Genomic DNA, 23,109 nt, shown 5'->3' with positions numbered 1-23,109 from the left:
AGCTACTTCAAGAATGTTTGCAAGTTGCTTTAAATAACGTTTTATAAACTAGAGAGGTTTTTCTGGGATATGCTACTATAAGCCACTAAAATCTTCTAAACTCTGAAATAGTACAGCTTTAAATGCACATTCAGTTAGCTACACAAAAAGAGTTATGAAACTCCAGCCTAACGTTGGGCGGCTTTTACACGATAAGCGTTTTGCGATTCGTTCACCGTGACGCTTACCGCAGCATTTAAGCCTTTCACATAACATGCAGTAAAAGTGCTTTCTGCTGGCTGTGCCACTGAGTGGCAAGCTTGAAAACAAAACACAGGACTGTCAGAGAACATTGGCAGTGTATTCAGATGCAGTTTTATATGCCAATAATTTTACACTAGCAGTATCATCATATGAGTACGAGAAGATAAAAACCCAGCAAATTCGGTGATAAACTTTCATTTACTTATAATGTGCAAAAAAGCATTCTCGCTAGATTTGAAAAGTTAAACAATAGCTCTGCATTTATGACGCCACTACCCATCACTAAAGTCACTAACTGTTTAAAAATATTTGATGGTTTGTAAAAAGATCAAATTCATCAATGGATCTGACAAGAAGCCTTCGACTTCGCCATTATTCTTTTACAGAACTTTGATTTTGTTATTAAAATGACTGTCAGCCAATTTGGTTGTAAAGAATCTGAATAAACAAAAAACAAACGAGGTGCACCTCTATTAAAACTAAAATCCCACATGCTTTTAACATAAAGCTAAATAAAAAAAATGCTGGCAAAATGCTGGTAACACTGCATGTATAAAAAGAGGCAAAAGCACACACACACACACACACACACACACACACACTTACAAAGCATTCTGCAGCATCATCCATAAAGCCTAACTGAAAGCGCTGCTCATCCTTGAACGTCTCTGCTAGGGCATGCCGCAGGTTGTCAGAGGGTAGTGCCCGCTCTCTGCTGTCCTTAAACTGGGAAAATATTACCTAAAAACATACCAAAACAGGATCATAATGCATGTCAGCTCACTTAAGTCAAAAACAAGCTGTCGTGTTAAATTCTACCAAGCATATTCATGCCTCGCAGTGATTACCTTTAATGCACAGAAAATGCAGGCGTCCCCTAGACAGTAGTGGTTTGGAAGTTGTCGAAGACTTCGTCTAAATATATCAAGCTGCCACAGCACCTACAGAAAGGCATTGATGGAGATGCATACAGACATTTAATTACCTTACAGTGCTAGAACCCTCACTGTCAAGTCATTACTATAACTCATAAAGATTTAGGACAATGGTTTCTGTCTCTGGGAGACTCTGATAAGGGATTGTATAGGTAAGCTGAAAAAGACATTGTTTAACAAAATCCCCATTATTTTGTACATTTAATTCATAGACAAATGGTTTATCACCGACTTATTTTCTCACCGTCAATTAAAAATATATATTCATTGGACAGACTTGATGCACCACTGATTGTATTATTTTGGTCACCTGTATGAAGAATTTTTCACAGTCTAATGCCAGTCTTCTCATGTCACAGTTTGACAGTTCTAAAAAGCTCTATACAGTTAAACTAAGCTCTAACAATTAAGCTCTAGCACAGTACAGAAAAACCTCTAATGCTTGAAACAACCTGTATTGTTATGCATTTTATATATCATATTGCCCACCCTAAGCCCCAAGTGTATAAAGTATGGATAGACATTTACATTACCCATGCCAAGTCAATAGTTTTAAAGCATTCATGAACTGAGATGTTTCACGTCTAATGTAGAAGTCAACTTGTGGCAAGTTGCAGCAGTTACTGTTTTTTAAATTAAAGAATTTGTCTAAGTTAAACAGATGTTTATTCAGAAGGAGTAAATTATTTAACATTTTCTTGAAATCCAAGTTATGTTTGAACAAGGTTACATGTTGACATATTACATGTCTAAAATGTTAAGCCATTATCCTAAGTGAGAATTCAAAAACCTTAAACAAGCTTAGTAAAAAAAAAATCATATTACATTTTATTCCACACAGTCAGTGTATTGTAAAGTATGTTACCTAAAATTAACTGTATAGCATCATAAATCATTTGTGGAGTCATCTGTAAAGTTTTGGGGGTACAGGCAAACAAAAACGCTCTATAGCACAAGCTAAACATCCTAAGATATGAAAAAATATCATAATAATATAATATCAACAGTTATAGTGAGTAAGCCAACCTTTTTTTCTTCTTGATATAATGATACACAGTCCTCTCCACAACTATACACAAAAAATAAGATGTTCACCCTTGGTGAATTAGCTTATTGCGGTAAAAAATATTCAACCTTTAACTGAGAAAAATCTGACTGCCCTTAAAAATCTAAATAAAAAGGGTCCTCAGCAGAACCTGCAGTCACATGACTGAACACAAACTCAAGCTGCTACCATAGTCATTTCAGTCCCCTGATCTAAACACAATAGAAAGATCTTGGGTGAGCTAAAAAGGAGATTGCACAATAGGGGATTTGGTAAAGAGGAAAGGTCTAATCTGTATTTTCCACCGTTGTAATATGTAATGGAAGAAGGAAGTGTTGTTTAATTGGCAAAGGGAGGATGTACAAAAAATGCATTGTTGTTGGTAACTGTGGCACAAGGATTTTTTTCTCTCAATAAATTAACTTATTAAAGGTTTTCACTGTGATTTTTCATCTTTACTTTGGGGCAATAACAGTGGAGGCTACTGTATCACTTATACACATCTCAAAACAGTAAAACTGAAACAAGACTAAATGTAATTATTCACCGATATGATTGATGAAAAAAATCCAACAATTGTCATGCCAAATTAGAAGTAAACTTTCTTTCAACACCGGTAAGATAACCCAGACAGCTGGAATCACTGATGCAGCAGTAATGAGGGGATACCCTATTGTCTTTGCCCTCTTCAGACATGGCCAATTGGATCTGTATAACCAGGCTAGTAGCATGCAAGCAAGGGTTTTAACAACAATATGGCTCTTGATCTGGGAACAAATCCGTACATATTTAAATCAGCTTGGTTGCTTGCTATTTGGCAAGTTAACTGCATTTAAAAACAACCCTTGGTTTATAGTATTTCGATGATAGCAGGACATCACAAAGACCAGTACAGCATGTTAAGTTAGATTTCATTATGTCTACTAGTAATGGTGACAAGCCACACTCGTTTGTATTAACTAAATAAACTGACTAAACAATAAACTGTCAGACTTTTTTTACCTGGTGATTTGGCAGTCAAACACTTAGCCACATAAGAGATAAGCAAGAGAGACGTCCAGTCATAATACATTTATGTTTTGGTAACACATTTTGGTAACACATTCTTCTACTTTGTTTGTTTTCCTCAGCCAGAAAGCCAGAGATTGACAGTACAAATGATCTCATTATGTAGTGATGAAAGCATGAGAAGGAAAGAAAAAAAAAACAGAGAAGCAAGATGTTCTGATGTCATTTAGTCATCATGCCAATCAGCCCACACCTTCCAGCAACAAGACGATGGATTTGGAACATGACTAAGTGTGCCTTCTGAGTCAGTCATGGTAGTTTGAGGGTGGGGACCAGAATTAAGTAAACATTTTTGTTCAAAGAGATGATACTGACTACTACAAAAGCATGCAGGAAAGCCACAGCAAGGTGTAAAAATGAACACACCATCGCAACACACCATCTGTCACAAGGTATTAAAAGAAACTTAACAAAATACGTAAAGAATGAGGTAAGCATACCTGTACTGCACTGTTGAGGAAGCAGCTGTTCTGTCCTGGCTCGTTGAGTAGTCCCTTGGTAGGGGCTAGGGAGAGCATTGATCCAGGCTGATAAGCCTTGCCCAGATTGCCCCCAGGTTTCCTGAAGAACTTTACCCATGCCATTGGAGTAAATGGAAATTTGCCTCCCAGCTACAGAAGAGTCTGGAAATATGGCCGGTTTGACGTTGTGCTGCTTGAATTCAATGAGCCTCTTCAATAAGAGGCTACGTAATTCCACATGCAGAAGCTAAAGTGTTGTTGAACATTAGAGTAGAATTTCACAAGTGCTTTCCAGATGAGGTTGATGCCCATCAGGGGTTCCAAAGTTACTCACTAGCAAGTTTTGAGCACAGTCCCAATTTCATTCCCTTACAGAAGTGGATGTGTCCAGGCAATTCCTGAAGGATTCCAAGTCCTTAATCAGACAGACTTTCATAGTTTAACAGCCCATTTAGGAAGTCAATGAAAGCAAAACAGTCATCCATATCTTAGATGTTGATCCATGAGTACTTCAGTAATAATGTTTCCAACCTAGGAAACAAAAATTTTTGTAATTAATTGTGGTTCAAAATCATCACATGACTACCAAACATATTTTGATAACATTATTGTTTTTACCTACAGTGTTTAAAAGTACTAAACTTCTGCTAAACACTACAATGTGGCAAAATATAATACTTTTCACATTTAGTACCATTATTTTAATATGACATTATTGTTGTATTATGACTATATTAAAAATAGTGCATAAAAATTGGATTCAGATAGGCAGAGGCAAATGAAATGAATGTACAAACTCTGTAAAGCTTCAACACCATGGGTTGGCACTGCACACTTTTGTAAAATGCTAATGAACCGACTTTAGCCTACATTTTATTTGGCCAAGTTGTGATGTTTGAGTGATATGATTGAGTGATGCCATTAAACAAAATACAAATAAAAGGTATAGCCAAATTGGAAAAGGAGCTGTTTTTTTTTTTCATATTCATCCTAGGCCAAGAGTCAGCCTTTACCCTTACAGGCTGATAGCTGTATAACTTAATCATAGTATTATTTATTTATTAGGATTTAAACGTCATGTTTTACACACTTCGGTTACTTTCATGACAGGACAGGTAATTACTGGTTACACAAAATTCATCAGTTCAAGTCTTTAACGTCAAACAACGGAGATCCCAGAGGAAACTCACGCAGACACAGGTCTTTCCACACAGAAAAGACCAGGACTGCTTCACCTGGGAATCAAATCCAGGCATTCTTGCTGTGAGGCGACAGTGCCACTGAGCCACCATGTTACACAGTTGTGCAATATTGTTTGTGGTGTCAAGCCAAAATTATACATTTCATAATAGTAAGAACAAAACTGTAAGTGCTCAGTTGTTACTTTTCTGTCTAATGAATTAAAATCAGTTATTAACTGTTGACATTTAAGCACTATCCTACATGATGCTTCATAGACATCTACTTACTGTACTCTTCAGAGCTCTTTTTTAACAGTTTGCCACCAGGAAAGGTAAAGCATGTCTTAATGTGATATAAAATGATTTGATCCATTCTTTTATTCTTTATTTTACCCTCAAATTAAAATGATTAATTTCTATTACATAAGAGTAATTCATACCAAAGATTTAAATGTAAGCCATTATAACAACGACTTTTCTGTAAAAATGCTTAGAAATGCATATTTCTATAGAATATAAACAAGTGGTCCTTGTAGAGTCCCACATTTTGAGTCCCACATTTTGAGAACTTTTTCTACTTTTTGAGAAGACTGAGGAAAGCTCATCTGCCACCCCCCATTCTCACCACGTTCTACAGAGGAACAATCGAGAGCATCCTGAGTGGCTGCATCACTGTCTGGTTCGGAAACTGTACTGCGTCGGACCGCAGGACTCTCCAGCGAGTAGTGAGGACAGCTGAAAAGATCATCGGGTCGCTCTTCCATCTCTCACGGACATTTTTAACACCCGCTGCATCCGCAAAGCTCTAAGCATTGTGAACGATCCAACCAATCCATCACATGGACTTTTTACTCTGCTCCCGTCTGGGAGACGATACCGCAGCATCCGGACTAACACAACCAGACTGTGTAACAGCTTTATCCCAAGCAATCAGACTCCTTAACTCAGTACTGTAACAATTTCCTCCGGAAATTTTTCTGCTGCCACACACTGAACTGCATTGACTATGTTAGACTGTTTTTACCTGTTTATTCAAATATTGAAAAGTCTTTTTGTATTTTTGCACCTTATTTACTTTTTAGGCACCTTACCTCCATTGCCAATTTTACTGTTTATTCAAATATTGAAAAGTCTTTTTGTATTTTTGCACCTTATTTACTTTTTAGGCACCTTATCTCCATTGTTAATCTTACGCTGCTAATGTACAACATGTCACTACCTCATGAACCATTGTACCATCTATTCACCATCATGTACTAACACTTGTCTTTAGTCCTGTCTTCTAATTACTTGTTTAGATTAGGGATAATTAGGAATATCTTTTGTAGTTATTTATTATAGGATTTTTTGTATTTATTGTTGTACTTACACTGTTTTGTATTTACACTGTTTTGTCTTGCACTTTTTGTACCGTGTTACACCGTGATCCTAGAGGAACGCTGTTTCGTTTCAATATGTACTTGTATGTAGCTGAAATGACAATAAAACCTCTCTGACTCTGACATGTACTGTCAGTTAAGCATTGATCTAAATGGACAAAGGAAAGACCAGACGTCAAGTAAAATAAAGCAATAAGCCACGAGAGGCCGTGCATTACTGTGATTTTAGCATGGGGATGACGTTTTTGGCACGACGCGAAGCGGAGTAACAGTAATGCACGGTCTCGAGTGGCTTATTGCTTTTATAAAACAGCGGTCAACATAAAATATAATAAATACAACAATGTTTAATTCATAAATGTATTTATTGTGTATAAACTTACAATAAAGCATTCTTCCGCGACGCAAAATAGTTCGATTAACAGTGTTGCTAGGCAACATGAGGGCGAAAATAACATTAACTTTTTCTTTTCAGTGCCGTATTAATATGGAATGATGTGAGGTGGTCATAGGTGTGCGTTTATCGGGGATTTTACAACGGCTTCGAACGCGGCTCAGCCAATCAGATTTTAGGACCGGAACTATCCGTTTTATAATAAATATTAAACTGGCTTACTGGCTATGTAGATTTTATTTTCATTAATGCTGAACATTTCCTGAAGTTTGTGTGAACTTGCCAAGCCATTCACCTCACACCACATTATGGTAAGACATGTCTGCCCTTTATTTAATCTATAAAAGATAAATATCCTCAGTAGAGTAAAACCACTTCTATTCTTATCTATGCAAGCTTTGTACATTTTGTGGTCAGGCTGATACTGAAGGGTAAATCAAAACGAAGAAAGTAGTTGCACGCAGACAGACATATTTAATAGCAATTAAACTGCCTTATCTATCTAGAAGTTACGTATTATATACAGTATTTATATCAATACTGCTCAATTTACCCACCAGTTCAGCAACATGTCAACCTCAGTTGTATCTGCAATTTCCATGGCTTTAAACAGGAAGAGTGGATATTAAAGGTTTTAGTAAGGAGTCCCAACACTTTAAAGGTCACAAAAAACAAGTAAACATCACTTAAGCTAAGTCCTAGCCTGAAATGTTAGTTTGCTGTTGGAAACTTGGAGGCCCTTTGCACGCTTGGTACATGGTCACAGCCTGCCATAGCAACAGCATTCCATGGTAAACACTTAAGCCTAATGGTGCTAAAGAGATCTTGCATTCAGGATTAAACGAATACGCCTCTTCATTAAACACTAAATACTCCTCCTGTAATGTAGTATCAGTTTTGAAACTGAATGTCTAGCAATGTTTTGAATCTAAATATTGATCAATTTTTTTACACAATCTATAATGTTGAATGATTGAACTGTCTTAAGTAACAACGGATTTCTGAAGCACCTCCAAGTCCATATGTTGATATTTATCACAGTAGGATTCTCAATATTAGTTTCTCATGTAATGCCATTCGAGGGCTTGAAGGTCACACACATTTAACAGTGTTTCCAGCCTTGCTCTTTATAGACTGAGTTTCTTGTCACAATATAATGTATGGTAAATTGTTGTAGACTTAAATTATATTAAGTTTTGAGAAATGTTCTTTTTTAACTGAATGACAATGCTTATACAACAACTGGCACAAAGTGGTGAGCTACGACCCCTCTTTGATTAGAATGGCAGCGCACTTTCTCTGAATCAGACAGACATATGTGCACTGAAGGTTAATCACATCTCAGCAGTCTGAGCTCTTGTGTGTAGAAATTCGAATCAAGCTGTTGAAACTAAATTTAATTGATAGCATTAATCGAACTATGACTTCATCGTCGGTTATCAGTTAACTAATTAATCACCGACATCCCTAGTGTGAAGGAAACATCGTCCGTTCAATAAAGCCTGTGCTCAGCTATTACTATGGTCGTGGGGAGAAAGGCATCAGAAAAAAATTATGGCCATTACAGTCAGGTGATGATTCACTGTAAGAGTGGAAAGTATACCAGCGCTTTGATGGAGAACATTTTTCCTGTCAGCGCCCCAGCTTCAGTGCGCAGTTGGTCATTCCAGCATGACATCAACCCAGTCAATGAAGAAGCACAAGAAAAGCACTTGGCAAAAACTATAGCTCAAATGAGAGTTTTTTTATGTCACTGGTGCACGAAAGAGTTCATGTGAATGAATGTGGCAACTCTGGATTAAAGTTCTAGTCTAGTCCTGGACTAAACTCAATAAAGTAAACAGAGTTTCTGTAAACAAATACTGAGCTGATGCAGTGTGAGACTTCTTACTGGGTCATAGAAACAAGACTTTATCCTTTGTGGTAGTCAGAATAATGCTACTTCTTTAGCAACATGAGCAATATACCAGACTGTCAGACTCAATGCAAAATCATTTAATTTAAAATGCACAAGACAGACATGCCCAGACCATGATTCAAATCTTCTTACTAGTGACTACCCTGACTCACAAAACAAAATGTGGTCACCCGATCAGCCCTCACTTAGGCCAAACAAGACTGCCCACGCCCTTCCTACAGTGGGCAGGCCTGCAAATCATATGACTTCCTGCGAGCACTCATTAAACCTTTAATCATCACACACACAAATTCCACTGTTTATAAACAAGCAGGCTAGTTAAAAGTATCTGAAAATAAATTTTCTAGGGAACTGGATTAATATTTTGTACACAACACATCACCAAGTCTCTGTTAAGTGTCTGCTTGCCCAACTAAAACCTAGAAATGTTCTGATTCCAATACCAACACATACAAAACTGACATTCTTAAGTTTTAGGTCACAAATGTAAGTGTGTTTGGGAAACAGCTTTGAAGGAAGCAGCAGGAGGGGCTGAAAATGTTTGATTGTTGATTTTCAAAACAGTCTGCTTTCTCAAAAAATAACTAACATTTACCAGAAGGTTAATAGAAGGTTTTCTTACAAGCAGCCAGAAGATACTGTACATCCCATGTTTAAAAAAGTTGTAATGACATTGCTAATACATTAATGTATTCATATTAAATTATGCAAAAACATACTTGTGACCAAGCGCACACATTTACATTTATGTTATTCAATATCCATTTACAATATTATTGCAATTATTTTGCCAATTTAAAAACAATGTTTTTACAGGTTATAAACTAAGACAACAGCTATTTTCACATGTAAGTAATAAATGTTTTTCTTTCATTTTTGAAATGCTTAATATAAATACATAAAACTAAAAATTTGTAAACAACAATTACACAACAGTAAACAAGTTACATATAATCCTAATTTCCAATTTAGCTTTTTCTTATATAATTCAGGTCTTAAAGCTCAGACTGGTTTAGGCCAGTATAGGATTGGAAAATTCCTACAAAAAACTAAAATGAACCAGTTAGCCTTTAGTCTATACTTATCATAGATTTTCCCTCAGCATCAATGGTCAATAAAAATTCTGAAATGACTACAGAGTGGATCTACTGTAACTGTAGTGCGTGTGAGATCACCAAGGGTAACATTCCCTCATTTTCTTTTCTAACTAAAACTATAACTACATACAATTTACTCAAAACTCACTTTCAACAGGGAGTCTGAAGGTAGTAGGTGGTCAGTCTATAAACATTGTAATTAAGCTCTTAACCTGCATCATTTATCCTGACATAATTCACCCTTTCAGAGAAAATAATGTGTGCGTATGCATTACCAGCACACAAACACAGAAATGCCTCAGTTCAGGCTGATGTGGATGTGCATGGCTACTGCAAAACTTTTGGGATAGTACAGGCACTATAATTACTATTTACTGTATGCTGCAGTGTTGGATGACTACAGAAAGTACAGAAGGACAGCTTTGGCAAAACTTTCTCATATGAATGAAAGTTTTATTTGTGTAATTTGTCATTTCTATGCCATACAGAGCCAAGGTCAAAACTTACATACACTTAAAAGAAACATGCAGTTTCAGTTGATTTCAGAACAAACCATGAATCAACCAACATCAACTTAGAATTTTGATTATTAGCTCTATAAAGAATCACATACTGTATGAAAACATTTGAAATTACTTTTGAAAGTAAACACTATCTAGTAAACCAGTGATTTAAAGCTTCCAGTAGTTCACCTATTTTTCAATAAACACTTGTAATGATGGGATGGCAACAGTGTCACAGTGTTGCGATACCGATAAGGTGATAACATAACACATTTCTAAAACAATAATAGGTAGGAATTTAAGTATGACCAAGAGCATAGAATGACAGCCTGCTGAGGATGGAATTTGGAGGGCCATATACAAATGTATATTGCAATATAGGACACCATTAAAACAATTTCACCACTAGATGTAGGTGAAAAAAAGGGATCTGCCTTTTCCCCAAATACCTTTGTTACTGCATACTTGTACTGGGTGAAACAGTAGTCTAATATGCTTGTCCCTCACCACAGAGACCCAAGTCTGAGTCTTATCGACACAATTAGCTGTAGTGAAGAAGGGAGAGCCAGACAGGGAAATCACCCCCTTGTCAATGAAACAATAAATCCCACTGCTGGCACAAGTGGCAGAACAATACAGAAAGCATAGTGTGGTCCTTCATTTGTGTTAGGTCTATCTGCCTGGATCTGTTGCTGGCTAGTGTAAAGAAGCTACTGGCAGCTTTTTTTACACTACAAATTATCCAGCACACATTTTACCCTATAGCTACTCAATAAACCTGCCCAACAATACACCATAAGATAATGTAGTTCAATGCAAAAAGTATGTTAAAAGATATTAGTAAAATATTGGTCTAAAATGCTCCAAATCCTTTTAAAAAGATCTAGGACTCCACAAAACCACAATGACAATAATTACGTCTTAATGAAGAGAAACTGAAACATTGGTGAATCTACCCAAGAAAGTAAAGCTGGCTAAAACATTAACACATTTTTTGACATTTAAAATCAACTGGGTGATCCCCAAAACAATCAGGATAATATTTTATGGATATACATAGTTCAAATAATCTGGATAGGGGTGATGGTCATTGCTGCAAAAAATGTTGTAACTAAGTTGAGGGAGCAACAAGAATAATGAGTGTGTTGAAGAACTCATTCATTCAATCATTCAATCATTCACTGTTTAATCAACGCTTTTTCCTGCTCTGGGTTGTGGTGGGTCCAAGTCACTGAGCAAAAGTTAGAAAACACCCCGGACAGGTCGGCAGTCCATCACAGGGCAGACACACACACTTCACACATAGGGCAATATTTAATAGCTACAACCGGCATGACTGCATGTTTTTGGACTTGTGGGAGGAAAGTGGAGCGCCCGGAGGAAACCTGGGCATTCTGCCAGGGAATCAAACCCGAGCCTTCTTGCTGTGACACAATAGCGTTACCCACAGCATCACTGTGCCACACATGTTGGGAGAACACTTTACAAAATGTGTTGTGTTTTTACTTTGGTTTCCACTGTGTTCTATTATGTTTATGATATAAAAGGATTTGTTGTGATGACCATGCAATACGAGATGCAATAAGACATCATTTTCACATCACTGTTCATACCAATAAAGCTTTAATGTAAAAATAGAAAAAGCACAGTACAGTACACAGAGCCAAAGCATACAAGCTCTGAAAAGCACTTCCTATTTACACATACCAAACCAGATTCAGTAGAACATGGGCACGTTTAGTCATTGTGGCAGTGTGTGGAGGGGCAAAACGTGACACGCTCCTGAAACTCTAAAACAACAGAGAAGGAGCTGTAGTATTCCAGGCGGACAGGAGCGGGACACATTGACTTCCAGCAAAAATGCAGTGGCTATTTCCTGTGTGTGCTTCCTGTGGACTATGTACTGTGTTTCAGCATATAGACAGCACTTTGTGTCTTGCAAGACAGAGCAGGTAGTGTACACATAAACACACACACACACACACACACACACACACACACACACACACACACACACACACACACACACACACACACACACACACACAACTAGTAGACTGGAACACCCAACACCTCTGACCCTTTAGTATTCTCAAGCAATCAATTAAGGCAGAATAGCATTCACTATACATGATAAGTCATTTCCTAAGCATGTTCTCACTTCCTAGTGAGGAAAATAAAAATCAAACCCTTAGTGCAGCCAACTTTTCTTCCTGCCCATTTTCTACCTGATTTATGAGATTTCTCTACCAGAACTTGAATGTTTATTTGGCTTCTCTTTTATTACTTTTTTCACAAGAATCCAAACACTTTCTCATAAGCCATTTTTCACATTATTTTCTGTTATCTGAGCAGTTTCAAGCCTCCTTATAATTATATTACAGACCTTGTTTTCAAACTGGTAGGTTTTGATAATTAGCCCAGTACTAACTGGGCAGAACAAGTTCTTTAGACACAAGGTCAGACACACCTGACACACTGTTTCCAGACAGGTGTACTGCATGATGATTGAAATCTGCATTTCCTCCTTAGAGTTCAAGTTGTCAATGATTAACCATTAAGTTCATTTTTCGGTTATTGTTTTAGGTTAAAACATATTTCCAACAGCTCACATTTAAATCCAGTTAAGAGCACAGTTGTAGTTTGTACATTGTAAGAACAGCAATTTAAAACACAGCCCGAACCACCGTCAGTGCACATGTGCCTGTTTTGTACCTAGTTTGTGTCACTATGCAGACAACAGCATGTCAAACTTGGCACATTTACATCTATTATTTAAACAATTACGTGGATATTTCACATTATGTAAAAGTAAAACTCTACTTGTCATTGTATAATAACACCACTTTTGTTGTCAGGAAAAGCTTCAATATACCAATTGCATCTCAATTCATTATTAGCATGTTTAGTTAGCGCTTTTAAAAAAATACGTTTGCTACCAACTCTGTAGAACAATTATTCTGAATGATGCTCACTGTGTTTACATTCACTGTAATGTTCTACGTTACTGCCTCATTTGCAATATCACACTGTCTTTCATCAAATAAAGTATAAAGCCTTGTTGACATAAAACTTGGTGATGTGATATTTTGATGGGACCAAGCTTTTAGTTACTGGCTAACTGTCAACTAATGGCAGTCATTTATCAGCTTAAATTAGCTTCCCAATTTTGTATGAATTTGTGGCAACCATTAACTCCAAGATTATACAACACTACTATCCTGGTGGAAGTGCTCTGCTGCAGTTTGACAATATCACATGCAACATCTAAAATCTTTGAACATTTATCATATGTTGTGGCTATTACACTCATCAGACCTGAATTATTTTGAACTGACAGTAATATCACCCTTACAAACCAAAAAGAATGAAGATAAGCTATTTTCCTGTTCAGCAGACTTTAAACTTGTGTGCTATAAAGTGTCACCCATCCTCCAGCCAGCAGGTAATTCATAGCAGACCTGTTTTCGGAAGTTCTGTCTGGATAAATATCCACACTGAATAAGGTGAAAGTTTGGGGGATTTTTCTTTAGTCTTGTTGGGCAACCTTTAAATTTACTTTTTAATGGACTCAGTCAAATTGTGCTATTTAAATGGACATAGAGAGGTCACTAGCTGTAGTGAATCATCATCACTAAAAAAATATCAAAAGGCCAAGCAAGAAAGTTAAATGACATCGCAGCATTTTAAAAAAATAAATACAAAAAGCAATTCTTTCACCCTGACTCAGATACACACATCACTGATGATCTGACAGGATAGCACTAAAACAATGGAATATGACAATATTATCATTCTACTAACATTGTCATCAATATATAGAACTCTCATCAAAACACTGAAAAAGAAAAAAACTCTATCCTTCCTATTTTATTTATTTCTATTACAAAGAAGTTAGTCTTTGCTGTGACATTTCCTAAGAGGGCAGATCTGCCCTGGTCCAAGATCAGACATTTATAACCACGCATGGCCAAGCAAAAATGTGAAAATAGTGCTGATGTTAAAGCAGATAGAAAAGGACTGGCAAAAACTGGTTTTTCAACATACCATTTCCAGCATTTCTCTAATGTAACCCGGGCAGAGCATGTGAATATGCTGAAATCACTGCCAATAAACAGTCATCCTTCTGTACACTTCTCTATTTTGAGTAGACATGTCATAATTAATTCTTTGAAGCTATATATAAAATAAAGAAGTAAAGAAATAAGTGAACTATTGTTCACTGTATTGCTCACACTAATAGCGGGTCAGAGCAAAAAAGGGTAAAGGAAACAGTCCCATTTAAGTCATCCTAAATAGCACAAAATATGTTGTTTAATACCAGCACTGTTACAAAATGCATAACAATTCATAAAAAGAAAAAGAAAAAACAATGAAACCTGTACCAATTATGCTACCTTGTCTGTGTCATGCAGAGAAAGAACTCACAGAAGCAAAAAACTAGGAGGTGCAAGCCTACAGTAAAAAGGCAGTATTAAGAATATCATAAGGCACTCAGGTGGTGCAATGATAAATTATTCTAGCCCACTACTGCTGGGATTCAAGGTTCAAATCCTCAGTGTTTCTATTAGCTGGTCAGGCATCTACAACGAAATCAAAAGGAATATCATTGAGTTCTCCTGTTGCTTAAATAGATACACTGACAATTTTCTCGGCTTTTCTTTACAATGTTTTGTTTTACAGAAAACCATTTTCAAAGCTCTGGCATTGTACAGGCTTTTTTGCTTTAAAATGTGTTTTGCTCAGGTTTGTCAAAAACCGTCGCCAATTTTTAAGAACAAAAAACAAAAGATTATTGTAAACCATGTTAAATAAATAAGCTAAACAAGATAAATCACTCCTTGGTCAATACTATACAAATTCTCAGATAGCGTACCTTATCGCCATATTAAGTGGTCATATGACCAGTTTTACTTTCCAGGTAAATGCAAATAAACAGGGTCATTTTATGTCAATCTAAAATTATGAAGTCCTCTAAAGAGTAAAAAAACTGCCTGTTATATTTGACTGCATACATTTTTTGTTTAAGTTTGAACTCCGACTGTAAACACAGCTCTTGATAAAAAGCACAACTGTGAAATGTTTACATACACTTTTAAATGTCATGGCAGTGTTGGGGATTCAATTACTAATGCAACTGTTCTTTATATGTGGCTACATGACTGAAAGCCCATTCTTTAATATGGAATCATTTACATACATACTCTTTTACATACATAATTATAATTAGAGATTATGACTTCAGTGAAAAAAGTACTATGAAGCTGGTTAATCAACTCCTTGTCCCTTGTTTGTCCATGTGATTTTTTTAGGTTTTAAGATGCTCATTTTCAAGCAGGGAATTCTTTATTGTTCAACAGCCTCTAAACCCTAGTCAAAACAGGGGCATATCCAGTATTAGTTATCCATTGTGCTTTTAATTAAGTGACCTGTTCAATGCCCAGTGTAACTACATTTAATGAATAATGCTACATAATACAAGTGCAATCTATTCTTTATTTACTTGGGTTTATTTAGAATATTAAAATTACTTCTTGGGCTAACACTTTCCTTTACAAAATACTGGCACATCTGGGTTTAGTACATTCAGTTCTATTTGTTTAGGGCAAACTAAGATATTTTTCTATAGTCTAATCTATTCAATTTGAAATACTGAAACCTAATGTATTGTAGGGAGACGATCACAGTATTACGAGCTTACTTTTGTGTCCCAAAATTCCTGAACCTGCTGCTTAACTAACCATAGTATCGATGGGAGTTTCACTTAATTAATGTGAAAGGAGGGAAGCACAAAAATACGCCCAACAAATACTACTGTCCCAGTGTTACATTAGGATAAGGTACATGCGCCATAACTGCTCTATTTAGTTATTTAGACATGGGGTATTCACGTAAAGAAACTAGTACCCAGTGCTGTATGGATTTCTATTACCAATACCAGTGTACCATACATATGTCAACTGACTTTGTTTTTCATTTGGGCAGTCGACATTAAACAAATCAGGGTCTAAAATGCACTTCTAACAATCCACCTGCTGAGGCTAGTAAGATATGTGCGGAATTAGTTTAAAGAATGCCATGTCCTTACTATAGGTCCTATTTCTTTCATGTTGTATTGTGTTGTTTTGAATGCACGCTAAACACGACACAGACTTTTAATCATTGTAGATTCTAAATGATCGTAAGCAAATAGATTCTCATCTAACATACATACTCGATGAAAAAGGTGAACATTACTACACATTAAAATGTTGAACAGAGTACTGCGCTTTCATATACGCTATGGCCTTATTCTCACCTGAGCGCTACACCTGAAGCAGGTACATTTCCTTCACATGCGCACTGGGAGACTGAAAAATGGCGAGGAAACTTTGCTCAAAACAAAGCGAATGTATGTCAACACACGCAGTACTCACCACATAAACGGTTATTACAACATTCCAGGTAACTTCACGTCTTCCTGCCAACTTTATGCAGCAAATATTTCCAAATATTCCCACATTGTTTTTGTGAGTGCGGCGTCAACTATCCAGTGTCAAAGGCGGAAGAGACGAGGTGCGTTATTAAAGATGTCACCTACACACTAAACTAACAAAATAATAATCAGCTTTTATCTTGAAGTAGTAACTTCTCTGCGTTTTCATTCTTCCTTCTCATAATTCTACACTACATTATGTTATAAAGCGCAGGGTCCTGGTAGTGCAGCTCCTGAATGGAAATAGTTGCTGAGTGATATTACAGAACTCCACTTGACTCACTGCAACCACCTGAATTTCAGGATTACTGCTGCTCCAGCGCACAGCTTAAGCCCCGCCCCTCCCAGTGTACCGAGACATGCCTAAACCCCACCCCATTGTGAATGAAACTCCGCCCTTTATGTACACCACTACGACCCACCATGAGTAGAGGTCTGACAAGGCCCCGCCCACTGTGTACAGCTCCGTTCCGAAGCTCCTCCTCCCTGTGTACAACGCCGCGCTCACTGCGGTTCCGTATGGAACGCCAAGAGGCTCATATTTCATTATAAACCGATTCATTTACATCAGTGGTTCTCAAACTGGTGGTACGTGAAGCAGCACGAGGTGGTACACCAGATAATCTCGGAAAAGTAATTACATGCACCGAAAAAATAAATAATTTAATAATTATAAAAATGACACAAAATGTGGAAATTACTAATAAAATCTGTTTCAAAGTTCTTATAATTCTGTTTTAATAAAATCAGTTTAATTAAAACGAATGTGTTTTAAAAAATATTCGGGGCTACGCAGGCACCGTACTTCATTACGTCTATACTTCACGTTCGCGGTTTCCATCTCGAAATTTTAGAAAAGTTATCAGTAAAGTTATCAGTAAAGTTATCAGTAAAGTTATCAGTAGCTCTCTCGCTTTTATCAGAGCAGATCTGCGTTTGAATCTCACTGATCTCGTTCCTGACATCACAAGGCTGCTCCGCTAAACAGGCGCACTCACTGAAATGGCAGATATACTAGTGATGAGTCGTTCGCGAACGATCCGATTCTATTGAACGGATCTTTGAAATGAACGAAAGGAACCAAGTCTTTTATTTCTGCGCAGTTCTAGACTGTAATCCACCCATTCAGCTTCACATCAGTAGAGGGAATTAATCATAAATTGTAATAAGAGCTGTTTATTGTCGATATTCAAATCCGAAACACTTTCAGTATCACGGAGAGCGAGACACACACACACACACACACACACACACAGAGAGAGAGAGAGAGAGCTAGTAGTATAATGGCAAATAATTGAGAAATAAACTATAAACTTGTTTAATTGTGTTAAATCTGATTATTTCATGGCGCTTATGTTTTAAAGCAGAAACAAACACAGTCACATCTCTGCACAAGAGAGGATTGTTCTGAAACTTAATGCCGGGGGTGTCTTATAGTTTACCCAGTAGCGCCTCCCGAAGAACGAAGAGCCATTTCTTTGAACGGCTCTTTAAAAGGAACCGAGCCAAAAGATCCGGCTCCCTTCAAGAAGCCTTAATTCCCACCACTAATATATACACACACACCTAATTAATGTGTGCCATATGTGGTTCTGTGATGAGAAACATAGGTGGTACTTGGAAGTTTTGGTTTGATAATGGGTGGTACTTGGTCTAAAAAGTTTGAGAACCACTGATTTACATTAAAGCTACCTTTCCATTAAGTCGGTTTAAATACTGAGCTAGCTTTACAGGCAGAGCAACAGCTTATCGTCATACATTGAGTAGGCATTAATTAAGTGTTAATTCACTCAGAAAATGATTCCACATTACTCTAACTTATCACTGAGTACTGACAACTTTTAAACTTCTAAATTATTCAAATTTGTAGCTTTTTTCCTGTTATTTTTATTTTCTGTTATGTATTAGTTTAACATAAAAAGGTGGGGTAATAACTACATTTAAAAAAAAAACGTAAGGGACATTTTAGTAAATGGAAAATTTTAGGAAAGGACAATACTGTGTATATACAGTGGGGGAAATAAGTATTTGATCCCCTGCTGATTTTGTAAGTTTACCCCCTTACAAAGACTTGAACAGTCTATAATTTTATGTAAGGTTTATTTTAACAGAGAGAGACAGAATATCAACAAAAAATCCAGAAAAAAACATTAAATAAAAGTTATAAATTAATTTGTATTTAATTAAGGGAAATAAGTATTTGATCCCCTACCAACCAGCAAGAATTCTGACCCCCACAGACCGGTTATGTGCCCATGAGGCACACAAATTAGTCCTGTCCCTGTATAAAAGACTCCTGTCACAGAATCAGTTTCTTCCATTCAAATCTCTCGACCACCATGGGCAAGACCAAAGAGCTATCAAAGGACGTCAGGGACAAGATTGTAGACCTGCACAAGGCTGGAATGGGCTACAAGACCATCAGCAAGAAGCTTGGTGAGAAAGAGACCACTGTTGGTGCGATAATTCGAAAATGGAAGAAATACAAGATCACAGTCAATCACCCTCACTCTGGAGCTCCATGCAAGATCTCACCTGGTGGGGTAAGAATGATTCTGAGAAAGGTGAGGTCAGTCCAGAATTACACGGGAGGAGCTTGTCAATGATCTCAAAAGAGCTGGGAGCACAGTCACCAAGAAAACCATTAGTAACACACTTCGCCGTAATGGATTGAGATCCTGCAGTGCCCGCAAAGTCCCTTTGCTCAAGAAGGCTCATGTACAGGCCCCGTCTGAAGTTTGCCAATGAACACCTGAATGATTCAGAGAAAGCTTGGGAGAATGTGATATGGTCAGATGAGACCAAAATTGAGCTCTTTGGCATCAACTCCACTTGCCGTGTTTGGAGGCAAAGAAATGCCCGGTGAGGATGGTGTTCTTGGGGTCATATCCAGCATTTCTCTGCTCCCAGCTCCCTTGAGATCATTGACAAGCTCCTCCCGTGTAATTCTGGACTGACCTCACCTTTCTCAGAATCATTCTTACCCCACCAGGTGAGATCTTGCATGGAGCTCCAGAGTGAGGGTGATTGACTGTGATCTTGTATTTCTTCCATTTTTGAATTATCGCACCAACAGTGGTCTCTTTCTCACCAAGCTTCTTGCTGATGGTCTTGTAGCCCATTCCAGCCTTGTGCAGGTCTACAATCTTGTCCCTGACGTCCTTTGATAGCTCTTTGGTCTTGCCCATGGTGGTCGAGAGATTTGAATGGAAGAAACTGATTCTGTGACAGGAGTCTTTTATACAGGGACAGGACTAATTTGTGTGCCTCATGGGCACATAACCGGTCTGTGGGGGTCAGAATTCTTGCTGGTTGGTAGGGGATCAAATACTTATTTCCCTTAATTAAATACAAATTAATTTATAACTTTTATTTAATGTTTTTTTTCTGGATTTTTTGCTGATATTCTGTCTCTCTCTGTTAAAATAAACCTTCCATAAAAATTATAGACTGTTCAAGTCTTTGTAAGGGGGTAAACTTACAAAATCAGCAGGGGATCAAATACTTATTTCCCCCACTGTACATGTATTATTAAGCTTTACTTGGTGTAGTGTTATAATCATTACAGACAGCCTCCTCTATCATTAAAAACTACATATCTGTCCACAAAATGCATCCAGTTGTTGATTTTAATACATCCTCCTGTTGTCTCTTTTCTGTCTGTGGTTGTAACCTAGTGGTTAAAAGGTACAGGACTAAAAACCGAAAGGTCGCTGGTTCAAGCCCCACCACTGCTGGGTTGTCACTGTTGGGCCCTTGAGCAAGGCCTCTAAACCCTCAATTGCTTAGACAATATACTGTCACAGTACCATAAGTTGCTTTGGATTAAAGCATCTGCTAAATGCCATAAATGTAATTGCCCTAGTATTATCCAGTAATCTTACAGCTTAAAACCAATATAATATATAGCTGGTCATTTTAACTCTGTATGATTATGATCTAAAATACTCAAATACAGATTCATGAGTAAACAGCACTTGAGATATGAATTGTTCTGTCATGTCACAGTTTTTCAGTTATTGTTCGGGGTAATTAGATTGCTTTATAAAAGCAATTACTATTTAGGTGTCAAAAGTACCAAAAATGGAGTTTTCTCCTTTCCATCTAGCTATCTGCCAATCACTGTGAGTGGTAAGTCAAAAACGTTTGACCAATTTTCTTAATTTAAGTATTCTTTTTTTATTTAAGTCCCCATGGACCAGAGAACCAGGCCCTTTACTGACTGGTCAACAGTAAACAAAATCAACTGAACTGAATAAGAACTTATATTCACCCCACTTTCCTCAAGTGTACCGGTCTCACCCTGGAGGATAAGCAGTAAGTTTATTCTCATATATATTTTTTTTAATTACAAAGGTCTATGTGTAATTTTTATTACATTCTTTTTCCTAGGAATTGTTCTGGAATGGCATGTAAAGAAGCAGCGGTATTTCCATTTGGTTTAATATGCACATAAGCAGCCACTTAAAGATAGTGCCATAAAGTCATTCAGTATTGTTAATGTCAATTTTTAAAATGTTCACATAGCATTTACATCAACCAAATCCCAGGACCAGTTCTCATAAACAACAACTTAAACAAATAGGTGCTTATTTTAGTAATGGATTTATAACATTCAACATCAGTGGATGTTAAAATCATCTACAATAGCTTATTGCAACCTTTTTTAAATGTGGTCCAAAAAATAACGTTTAGACATTTAGACAAAATAAGTAACTTATTTTTTTATTTTAAAAAGTAAAAACATGGTGTTTGGTGTTTTATACAGTTGAACATAGTGTTAAGTACAGTGTGAGTACTTTATTTGGGGATATGGTGAAATCCAGAGGTGGAAAGTAACGAATTACATTTGAATCGCGTTACTGTAATTGAGTAGTTTTTTTGTGTACTTGTACTTTTTAAAGTAGATTTTACAATCAGTAATTTTACTTTTACTTAAGTATGTTTTGTATTAAGAAATGTAATTTGCTACATTTTAAATAACATCCGTTACTGAGTAAAAAAAAAAACGCTAAAAAAAAAACTGCGTCTGGGAAACTGCTGCAGTAAATTCTGCGATCGGGAGTCGGATCTTTTGGCTCGGTTCCTTTTAAAGAGCTGTTCAAAAAAAATGGCTCTTCATTCTTTTGTTCAGGCAGCGAGGAAACAACTCCCAAAGGCACGACTCGGTTCCTTTCGTTCATTTTAAAGAGCCGTTCAATAGAATCGAGTCGTTCACGAACGACCCATCACTAGTGGTTATACAGTTTAAAAAAGTTTTATGGAATGGTCTGTACTAAAATGACACATTACACATCCCTAAATGTTTTAAATGTTGTATCAACATGTTTTTTCTATTATATTTGAATAAAAACAACTATTGTGAGATTTATATCCACTTGTCACCCTCTCCTGTTAAAAAAAGTAACTAAGAAACGTTTACTCTGAGTACATTTTAAATGAGTTACTTTTTACTTGAGTAGATTTTTAGACTAGTAACCTTACTCGTACTTAAGTAAAAATTCATTAAAGTAATAGTACTTTTACTTGAGTACAATATTTTTAGTACTCTTTCCACCTCTGGTGAAATCTGACCCCCCTGTCATTCCATATACAAAGGCACCAGGACAGTGACCTCTCAAGTGGCAGTAAATAGTTTAGGTCTTGCTCTATTACAGAAGGTACTTGATGTCTTGTACCTGTTGCCTTACATTCATTACATATTTACATACTCTGTACACAGTGGAAGGAAGGCAGTCAACTTAGGAATTCACAGCAGATCTTGGTTATTCAAAGAGATCCTGTTCTGCTGGTTTAAAAAATAAAACCATTTAACAACTCGTGGTGCATCTGTCTTGCAGATGTTGCTAAAATCTTTCAGGGGTTGAAACATTTTCTAGGAATAAAAAACGCAAAAATAAGAAAATAGTTTAGTCTACATTTATGAACAGGGAAATTACAAGAGACCAATAACACAACAATAAACTTCAGTGACTCTGAAAGTTTTCCCCTGGGTACTTTGCTTTCCTCCAACCATGCAGAGGGTTGATTGGCTACTTTTAAATTAATCTAGATGTGAATATGACCGAATGTGTGATGTCCTGCAAAGGTTTTGCACCATCTTTAGAGTATATTCCTGCCTTGTGTTTCCAGGTTTTCCCAGACCCAACGCAAACATCTTGCACACTCCTAAATTCCAGTGCAGCTTTGGATGTGCCCTGATACTGCAATTTGCAGTTTGGAGTATTACACATGCACAGTAGAGTACAATCTGTTTTGCATGTGTCGCTTATTCTGGCTCAAATCAGTTAAATTATTTATTCAGTTATTCAGTCAATTACTCTCACTACCCAAAGAATACAGTATACATGATTTAAAAGCCATGAACATTTAGTAAACTAAGGCATAGATAAGTCCATTAAGATCAAGAG

At 36.8% G+C, this 23,109-nt stretch overlaps 1 protein-coding gene across 2 annotated transcripts in view; it reads right to left on the bottom strand.

The window, feature by feature from the left end:
- Positions 1-16,855, bottom strand: part of LOC134312306 (inactive ubiquitin carboxyl-terminal hydrolase 53) — a 49,888-nt gene extending 33,033 nt beyond the window's left edge. For both annotated transcript variants that reach the window (XM_062994149.1, XM_062994150.1), the window contains exons 1-4: positions 16,641-16,855; positions 3,732-4,283; positions 1,092-1,184; positions 850-984 (exon numbers count right to left, since the gene is read on the bottom strand). In XM_062994149.1, the coding sequence (XP_062850219.1) occupies positions 850-984; positions 1,092-1,184; positions 3,732-3,875 (372 nt within the window). In that variant the 5' untranslated portion in view covers positions 3,876-4,283; positions 16,641-16,855. The remainder of the gene's footprint in view (positions 1-849; positions 985-1,091; positions 1,185-3,731; positions 4,284-16,640) is intronic.
- Positions 16,856-23,109: the final 6,254 nt, after the last annotated feature.

Source organism: Trichomycterus rosablanca, chromosome 4, assembly GCF_030014385.1.
Source record: "Trichomycterus rosablanca isolate fTriRos1 chromosome 4, fTriRos1.hap1, whole genome shotgun sequence".
NCBI classification, from domain to species: Eukaryota; Metazoa; Chordata; class Actinopteri; order Siluriformes; family Trichomycteridae; genus Trichomycterus; species Trichomycterus rosablanca.
This window is presented reverse-complemented; position numbering and strand designations above follow the sequence as displayed.